General features: G+C 42.2%; 1 protein-coding gene across 1 annotated transcript in view; it reads right to left on the bottom strand.

The window, feature by feature from the left end:
- LOC129409182 (uncharacterized) overlaps positions 1 to 10,000 on the bottom strand; it is a 20,672-nt gene that overhangs the window by 85 nt on the left and 10,587 nt on the right. The window contains exons 9-18 of the mRNA XM_055154385.1: positions 9,588 to 9,666; positions 8,463 to 8,525; positions 6,726 to 6,925; positions 6,018 to 6,140; positions 5,186 to 5,373; positions 3,989 to 4,140; positions 3,621 to 3,866; positions 1,451 to 1,610; positions 971 to 1,073; positions 1 to 406 (exon numbers count right to left, since the gene is read on the bottom strand). The exon at positions 1 to 406 is cut by the window's left edge and continues 85 nt beyond it. Of these exons, the coding sequence (XP_055010360.1) occupies positions 987 to 1,073; positions 1,451 to 1,610; positions 3,621 to 3,866; positions 3,989 to 4,140; positions 5,186 to 5,373; positions 6,018 to 6,140; positions 6,726 to 6,925; positions 8,463 to 8,525; positions 9,588 to 9,666 (1,298 nt within the window). The 3' untranslated portion in view covers positions 1 to 406; positions 971 to 986. The remainder of the gene's footprint in view (positions 407 to 970; positions 1,074 to 1,450; positions 1,611 to 3,620; positions 3,867 to 3,988; positions 4,141 to 5,185; positions 5,374 to 6,017; positions 6,141 to 6,725; positions 6,926 to 8,462; positions 8,526 to 9,587; positions 9,667 to 10,000) is intronic.

The raw sequence follows: 10,000 nt of genomic DNA, 5'->3' as shown, positions 1-10,000 counted from the left end.
AATCAAACCTGGGACCTTCTGGCTGTGAGGCAGGAGTTCCACACACTCAAACATCACACAAAATCACAACTTTTTTCCCTATGATTTTTTCACCCATATACATATAATTTTGATTGATTTGATTTGATTTATTTTTGTTTTATTTTATTTTATTTTATTTTATGTTATTTTATTTTTATTATTTATTTATTTTTTTATTATTTTTTATGTATATATATTTTTTATTATTTATTTAATCAGTTTTGTTTTGGTTCAAATTTAGATTTTCATATGAATTCATGATTAGAAACATCAGAGTACATTTCAATTCAAAAAGCAAAGAAGGAAGGAGGCAGAAATAAACTGGGTGTTGAGAGGAGGCTCGCCCGTCCGGTCGTCACAAACTTCTCCAGGACGTTTTGGGAACCTAAAAGCAAAACACGGAGTTAGAACCACAAATCACATCAAATATTTCCATCTCCGTCTCAACTTTCACTGTTTAGAACATGTTATATTTGCTGAAATCGACATATTAACGTGTTTTAGAAGATTCACTTTTGTTTCGGAGCCTCCTCTCCCTCTGCTCTCAGCGCTAAGTCACTCCCCTTTCAGAGCGCCATCCGAACAACAATCCGTGTGCGTCCAGCTAACAGAACTGCCGCACACCGCATCGGGTTTGTGAAGTTGTCGTGTTCAGTTTTGTGTCATGTTTTTGTGTATTTATGGAGAATTGTCGCGTAGGAGCAGGGGGGCGGAGCCTCGTACAGGCTGTGGGAGCGTGGGCGATGTAGGCTTGTGGGCGGAGCTTTGGACAGAATCTTGCAGCTAAACCGTAAGGAGGGTTCGAATAGGGTTAGAGAGATCGCTAAATGACTGAAACATGCGTAAATAACGTCTAAAACTTTTTTTGAGGAGGGTTGAAAGCTAAAAAAAATATAACTATATATATACATATATATATAAAGGAATAAAAACCAGAGCAGCATCTGACCTGGTCCCAGTTGGTGTCAGTTGGTCCAGGACATGGTGATGAGGGCGCGGTTGCGGTGTTTTTTGAGGGAGCGGCGGCGGCGGCGTAGTCCTCCCCCACACACCTGTCACACAGAGAGACAGTGATAGAAACTGTGCAAAAATACTTCTTTTTAAGAACCAGGACTGAACCCGGACTGAACCAAGACTAAACTAGGACTAAACCAGGACTAAACCAGGACTGGAACAGGACTGAACCAGGACTAATAATAATAATAATAATGAATAATAAACCAGGTCTAAACTGGTCTCAGTCCTGGTCCTGGTCCTGGTCTCAGTTCTGATCACCCAACAGTCTATGCAGGCACACCTCCTGGTTCAGTCCTGGTTCAGTCCTGGACAAATGGTTTTGTAAAACTGTGATTATTACAGATTATTATAAATGCTGAAGTTGAAACGGTGCAGACAGAGGGTTAGTTGAGTGGAGGTGTTGGAGACTCACCGGGGCACAGCCGTCGCTGGTCACGCACAGAGACACCTCACAGTGCAGGTAGACGTCAGAGGACAAGCCGGTGAACTCGAACATCTTAAAGGTGAAGCTGTTGGAGGTTCCCACGCCGTTCCCGGTGACTTTCACAGAGGCGTCCGCGGGGTTGGCACAGCTGCACACCAGAGTACAATAAGAACAAGAATAAAAAAGAAAACCGAGAAAAACCATGTGTGGAAAATCCAGTTTCTGTTCAAATACACAAAAGTTTGGACCCACCTCCTTTCTACTTCTCCCAAATGATACTGGTATCAGATATCTGCACTCATATGATACTGGTATCAGATATCTGCACTCATATGATACTGGTATCAGATATCTGCACTCATATGATACTGGTATCTATCTGCACTCATATGATACTGTATCATATCTGCACTCATATGATACTGGTATCAGATATCTGCACTCATATGATACTGGTATCGGATATCTGCACTCATATGATACTGGTATCGGATATCTGCACTCATATGATACTGGTATCGGATATCTGCACTCATATGATACTGGTATCGGATATCTGCACTCATATGATACTGGTATCAGATATCTGCACTCATATGATACTGGTATCGGATATCTGCACTCATATGATACTGGTATCGGATATCTGCACTCATATGATACTGGTATCAGATATCTGCACTCATATGATACTGGTATCGGATATCTGCACTCATATGATACTGGTATCGGATATCTGCACTCATATGATACTGGTATCGGATATCTGCACTCATATGATACTGGTATCAGATATCTGCACTCATATGATACTGGTATCAGATATCTGCACTCATATGATACTGGTATCGGATATCTGCACTCATATGATACTGGTATCCGATATCTGCACTCATATGATACTGGTATCGGAGATATCTACACTCATATGATACTGGTATCAGATATCTGCACTCATATGATACTGGTATCAGATATCTGCACTCATATGATACTGGTATCAGATATCTGCACTCATATGATACTGGTATCGGATATCTGCACTCATATGATACTGGTATCAGATATCTGCACTCATATGATACTGGTATCGGATATCTGCACTCATATGATACTGGTATCAGATATCTGCACTCATATGATACTGGTATCGGATATCTGCACTCATATGATACTGGTATCGGATATCTGCACTCATATGATACTGGTATCGGATATCTGCACTCATATGATACTGGTATCGGATATCTGCACTCATATGATACTGGTATCAGATATCTGCACTCATATGATACTGGTATCAGATATCTGCACTCATATGATACTGGTATCATATCTGCACTCATATGATACTGGTATCAATATCTGCACTCATATGTATCGGATATCTGCACTCATATGATACTGGTATCAGATATCTGCACTCATATGATACTGGTATCAGATATCTGCACTCATATGATACTGGTATCGGATATCTGCACTCATATGATACTGGTATCAGATATCTGCACTCATATGATCCATTTTGGTTTATGAACTATTTTCTAGTCCCTGTTGTTTTCAAACGTGTCGTAATATTAAACTTAGATTATCAAAGCTGTTTTGTTGTTACTTTAAATAACAGTTACAGTTGTGTTTATAGGGAATAAATGATATTTAGTCTGAGCTCCAGTATCGGCAGATAAACCAAAGTATCGACATCGGAATACAAAAAACATCAAATATAAGAAGCACGTTCTATGGAATTGTGTAGCGCAGAAACAAAGTGAAGGAAAGTGACTTTCAAACCCTTGGCCTTCTCTCAATGAGCAATGATTTCCACTAAACTTCTTAAAAAGTGACTAAAACAGCTGCAAAACAAACAAATGCTTCTCTCTCCTCATCTTTCTTGGCTCTTTTCCCACAGATGCTAAAAGCCGCTGTGGACGCTTCTATGTTTGTTTGTTTTTTGCACTATTTTGTGTGTTTTGGTTCATTCTCTAACTGACTGCTGCGCCCTCTGCTGCTTGGTGAGATTGCAGCCTTGGCATTAGAAAAGTTTGTAAGTATAAATGCAGTGACGGTTACTCCGCTTGGCACGCACGGATCTGTTTACCCATGAAAGCAAAGCATAAATGAGCCTTAAAACTAATGAAGGACTGAGCCGGTTTCTCACCCGTTTTGGATCAGCTTGTACTGGGGCGTGGAGTTGGACGGCTGTTGACTGGTGCCCCAGCAGGAGTCCGTAACTATGGAGACCAGGTCTTGGTCCAGCTCCTCGGCGCTCAGCTCCACCCAGATGGGCTGATCCAGCTGCAGCTCCGTGGTCGGGACGATGGGATCGATCAGGTCTGAGTCCAGGTAGGCCTTCATGGTCAGGTTATAAGACCAGAGTCCAGACACAATGGTCTGCACCACAGAGCTGCACAAACATGTCCAAACAAAAAAAGGGAGATGATGTCAGAGAATGTGAGGTCTAAACCAGGACTAAGACCAGGACTAAACCAGGTCTACATGAGAACTGAACCAGGACTATGAGCAGACCTGTCCTTGATCTTGAGGGCCATAGTCTTGATCTCAGGCTGGTCGTAGTAGCAGGAGAAGTCCAGCTCAAACTGGTTGTGGCGAGTGATAATGCTGGAGGTGTGGTTCTTGAGCACCACTTTATTCTTGAAGATCAGCTGGTTGTTCTCACTCTGCCGCACACATGGACCAGAAGAAAACTTGATTATTGCTGGATAATTAGTGTACGGACTGATTGTTCCGTAGGTGAAAGCTGGAACATTATATTTTAAGGCTCAATAGTCTCTGTGCGACCTCATGGTGAGCGTCACTACTTCCTGTTCCATTTGATCTCTATGTGGAGTTACACTAAAATGAATAAATATTTAAAGATCGGGCAGTGAACAGGGAGCTGCAGGTAAATGTCACTGACATGGTGTTAAAAAGTAAACTAATCCAAGAAATACTTCAGCAGAGGACACTTCTGTGTTTACAAAGAGACATCCATCTATTACTGCAAGGAAAGTGTGTGTGTGTGTGTGTCTGTTCCACACACAACTGTCCAACCGCTCGTCCACCTGAGCTCAAATTCAGAGGGTGTCATCCTAATGGGACGGCCGTGTGCACTGTCAAGTTTTATGTTGTTAGGGCAAAACATGTCAAAGATAGAACACTTTGTGACATGCACTTTGAAGTCTTTGAGGTCACGTGGGTCACACGGGTCACACGGGTCACACGGGTCACACGGGTCACGGGTGTGACTCATGTGATCAACTTGTTATTAATTTTTTAAGTACATTTCTAATGTCTAGAAAGAGAGATGTTTGTGTCTCTGCACCAACACTAATGTTCATTGTGAGGCCAATGAAGTTGCCAATCTCTGTTGAACAGAAGGTAAAACGTAGATGTTCAGTTGAAAACCACCACTAGATGACATCACAAGTTGGAACAGAGCACTTGGAGCTTTGGAGATGTAGACAGAGTAATAATAAAGATTACTCAAACATGTGTGAAACAAAACAGAATTCACATGACTTAACGCTCACAAGAATGAATTGTGTGTAATGTCGGACCTTTAATACAACACATGTCAAAAGATGTTTTCTCCCAAAGTCTAAACTCCAAAACATGTTTGTTTGATTTTTTTTCTGAAAGAGGCTGCACACCTCTCCATCAAAAAGAGCATAGTTGATCACTGACTGTTGAAAATCATATCAAATCATATATTTGTGCACATACCGTCACATTGGTCCCACACATGTTGTCTGCATCAAACCCAAAGTTCAGCATGTGGCTGGTCGCGTCCAACACGCCGGTGCAGTTGGGATTAACCAGTTGTAACTCGTCATAATGGACTCCTTGGGCAGTCAGTAGACACGCAGCGAGGGAGAGGGACGCGGAGTTTTGGCTGCACACGGTGGGATCGCCTGGAACAAAAACAAATCCTCCATTCACCACTGACACCGCAGAGAAGACTGAAGTCAAGCAGGATTCACGGGCAGCGACGTGTTTAGAAGAGTCGCTCAGAGCCTGGTACCGACACAAACGCTCTGTTCCAGACATTTAACGCACACATGCAAAATATATTGACTTTATATACCTGGAGTAGCTTTATTCACACTTATATCATGAATCCTGTTTAATAAGTCCCTCCACCCTCTTCTAAGCACTAAAAAATACACAACATTTTCAGGATTGTTACATTAGAGATTAAAGTCCAGAAGGCTCCAGCACTAAATGAAAATCTGAGCATTTCTGCCATCAAATCGTGTTCGTCACAGCTGCACACGTGTGTTAGCGAGTTAGAAAAGGTCGTCATTGTGTAATTTTTCTAAAGTTATTCCCTCTGCTGGTCGTGTTTTGTACAGAGCTCAGTCAGTATGAATAGAGAGAAAAAAAACATATCGCAGTAACTTTTGAACATAGTGCCGTTATACAACGGCAGTGATGTGATTGTTGTCAGCTGAGAGGAACTTAAGATAAAGTACGTCATCCCCAACATAGAATCATAACATCTAACATTTGTGGATCATCTGTTTTTTTAAATAAAATCCCAAGTGTGAGCTCATACCAAGAGTCCCGTTATATTTGGCAGCAAACAGAGCGCGACAGATGCAAGTTTCTTCATACATGTGAGCACCACAGAACTCATGGTCACTGCAGTAAGTGTCCTTACAGAAATCCACCGGGAACTCTGCAACAACGAGAAGAACAAGTGTGTCAGAAGAACGAGAAGAACAAGTGTGTCAGAAGAACGAGAAGAACAAGTGTGTCAGAAGAACGAGAAGAACAAGTGTGTCAGAAGAACGAGAAGAACAAGTGTGTCAGAAGAACGAGAAGAACAAGTGTGTCAGAAGAACGAGAAGAACAAGTGTGTCAGAAGAACGAGAAGAACAAGTGTGTCAGAAGAACGAGAAGAACAAGTGTGTCAGAAGAACGAGAAGAACAAGTGTGTCAGAAGAACGAGAAGAACAAGTGTGTCAGAAGAACGAGAAGAACAAGTGTGTCAGAAGAACGAGAAGAACAAGTGTCAGAAGAACGAGAGAACAAGTGTCAGAAGAACGAGAGAACAAGTGTGTCAGAAGAACGAGAAGAACAAGTGTGTCAGAAGAACGAGAAGAACAAGTGTGTCAGAAGAACGAGAAGAACAAGTGTGTCAGAAGAACGAGAAGAACACTCCGGCAGAAAGGAGCAGGCTGGAGCAGAGTCAGAGAAACAGAGAGGAGGAGAAGGAGGTAAATAAAGTTCTTTAGGCTTTTGACTGAAGTGTCGTCCTCACTGCAGTTTGCTGAGGTTTTCCACTCGGGCAGTGTGACGTTGAACATGGAGCAGACGGCGGCGTAGGCGTCGTGGAAGGCGCAGTCGAAGCCGTCCTTAGAGGGGTATTTGCACAGAAACTCCTCACAGGTCTCCATGAACAGAGACGGGTCAATCGTGGAGTGGCAGTCGGAGAAGAGGCTGCTGTTCAGGAGCTCACATCTGTGGGTAAATCACACGTGATGTGATCGTCCAGTCACCAGACACTTGGACTTTGATTTAGATTCACTTAAAGCTCCTGGATCACACTAAACTGACTCTGGTGAGCTTGTTTCATGAGTGTTCAGTGAGTGTTTCATTCACACATGTTTGAGTAGCCCCTGATTATGAATCTGTCCACATCTCCAAAGCTCAAAATGCTCTGCTCCACCTTGTGATGTCATGAAGTGGCAGTTTTCAAGTGAACAGATATTTTTAGCACAGCTCAGTACAGACAATTCCACATCTGAAATGATCCAGTTGATTCTAGTGAAGGTGTGTGGAGTTTCAAAACACAGTGGAGCACTTCCTGTATCACCACATGATGACATCACAAGGTGGAATCTTGTGGACTGTTGTCTGAGGGAAGAACTCAGCCTAAATCTGCAAGTTTGTGTGTTTAAACGTGTGAAAACACAAAACAGAACTCTGGGTGTGTTTGTGATGAGGAAATAACATTCTAACATCGACGAGAGAATCGAGTCAGATGGAACTTTAACTGATCCACAAGGGAAATGACTTAAACAGAACAACCGAGTTAAAGCAGAATAACAGAACCAAAGTAAAGTAAGACAGGAGCACAAACTCTGACTTAGATAAACATGAGGAGCACAAACTCTGACTTAGATAAACATGAGGAGCACAAACTCTGACTTAGTTTAACATGAGGAGCACAAACTCTGACTTAGATAAACATGAGGAGCACAAACTCTGACTTAGATAAACATGAGGAGCACAAACTCTGACTTAGTTTAACATGAGGAGCACAAACTCTGACTTAGTTTAACATGAGGAGCACAAACTCTGACTTAGATAAACATGAGGAGCACAAACTCTGACTTAGATAAACATGAGGAGCACAAACTCTGACTTAGTTTAACATGAGGAGCACAAACTCTGACTTAGATAAACATGAGGAGCACAAACTCTGACTTAGATAAACTTGAGGAGCACAAACTCTGACTTAGATAAACTTGAGGAGCACAAACTCTGACTTAGTTTAACATGAGGAGCACAAACTCTGACTTAGATAAACATGAGGAGCACAAACTCTGACTTAGATAAACATGAGGAGCACAAACTCTGACTTAGATTAAACTTGCGTACATGTGACAGGATCCATAGCAAATAAAAAAATGTCATGTCTGTGTTCTCTTAACCAACCAGCAGAGGGCACTAAAAGTCAGTTTGAGAATGATCAAAACAGAAGAAAAAGACAAACAAACAACAAATAAACACACATGGAGTTTTGAGATCACATTTGTTGTAAAAGAGCGTGTTTAGCTTCCGCTGTCGAGCTCATGTTTGCAGTAAAACCACCTGTAACTGAATAAATGTGAGGTAGAGCTGTTTAATGTCACACTGTGGAACATTCCAGGCAGAGCAATGACTTTAACCGTGACTTATAGAGGACCGTGTGTGTGTGTGTGTGTGTGTGTGTGTGTGTGTGTGTGTGTGTGTGTGTGTGTGTGTGTGTGTGTGTGGTGGAGTGGGGACTCACTGTTGTTTGGCGATGGAACAGTTAACGGAGACGTCGGGCGGCTCTTGTTGCACCGTGTCACATCTACAGCAAACACACGTTCATCAGACAGAACTTTACTCCTTCATATTTCTGTGTCAGGACAATGAACTGTTTGATCATTCTAATAAAATCAATAAAGAAAACTGTGTCTTATTGCCAAAGTGGGAGGAGAATTATTCTATTTTTAGCATAATCTTAAATAGACCTCATTTCTCTCATCTGACCAAGATTTTCAAACTTATATCAGGTTCTTCATCTTGTTTTCAGATTTATGATCTACTCACTGGTTCTGAGAAGCTTCAGTCTAGTCTAGAGGTCGTTTATTTTAAGGGAACTTGTCAAGTAAAATGATCTGTCCGTGCAGCGAGATCATTTCAAACTTATAAGTCATTTTCTGAGAGATTCGAGTGTTTCTATCTTAATGGTTTTTGCAGTGTAGTAGTCCGACCCGTCATAAGCGCTTTAAAACAAGAGGTTTTATTAGTGATGGGCACATGAGTCGGAGCTCCGGAGCACGTCTCGTTCTTTCTTTCTTTCGCAGCAGCCGCTCATGTGGAAGTGTGGGTCCCTCCCCCGACTGCTTGGCTCTGCGTGTCAGTCGCTTCAGCGCATCAAAGCGTTTCATTGGCTCGGCGAATGTTCCGCTCTGCGATTGGTTCAGAGTGTTCGGCGCACTTCTGTGGTTTGACGAGCGCTAAACTGCTACAGTATAAAAGATGCACCAATATTTCTTAAAACTGTTGGGTAGTGAGGAGTATCGTGTGACGTTAGTGGTGATTTTTGGCAACTTTTGGCGTTTGTTTCATTTTCGACGGCATCTACAAGTGGAAAAAAGTGATCCATGGTTTGGGATCACTTTGATCTAATTCCACCTAACAAGGTAACACCTACTTTCTTATTTACAACATGCTATTTATGTTGCTCTTTACATATTATTTTAAATCATCATTATTATTGTTGTTGTTGTTCGGTGCCGCTCTGCACACAACTATTGTCTTATTGTTAAATTTGTCCACTGGAAATGATGGTACTTTAGAAACTGCAGCACTGTCCCTTTGAATTTAGATTTTTGACTTTGTTGACTTTGTGAAGGAGGCGCCTTACCCAGCACTGCTCAGCGCAGCAGACACGGCGGCGCTCACGTTTGCGGCACTGATGCACAGACCAGTCAGTCCGGTCGGATCTGTGGACAGAAGAGTCAGTACATATAAATATAAATGTGGTGCTTCTGCAGTGTGACCAGCCCACTTACTCCACAAACCCCGCCCTCTCAGACCTAAGGACCAATCACAAGCTTTGACTCAGGCCTAAAGACCAATGACCAACTGTCAGTCATTTCATGGAGCTCAACGGTCCCGCCCACTTCCAAGTCTGCGCCGCTTCAAAACTTTTCCATTCATTTTTCCCACAGACTTTTCAAAACACTGAAGGAGGCTAAGTCCAGATAAGATCTGTATATCTGACCATCTTCTCCTGAGTGTGACATGTGGCTGTCAGATTTTAAAATCTGGAGGTTG

The sequence above is a fragment of the Boleophthalmus pectinirostris genome, unplaced genomic scaffold (genome assembly GCF_026225935.1).
Source record: "Boleophthalmus pectinirostris isolate CB_2022bp ecotype Guang Dong unplaced genomic scaffold, ASM2622593v1 HiC_scaffold_19, whole genome shotgun sequence".
In the NCBI taxonomy this organism is placed as follows: domain Eukaryota; kingdom Metazoa; phylum Chordata; class Actinopteri; order Gobiiformes; family Gobiidae; genus Boleophthalmus; species Boleophthalmus pectinirostris.
This window is presented reverse-complemented; position numbering and strand designations above follow the sequence as displayed.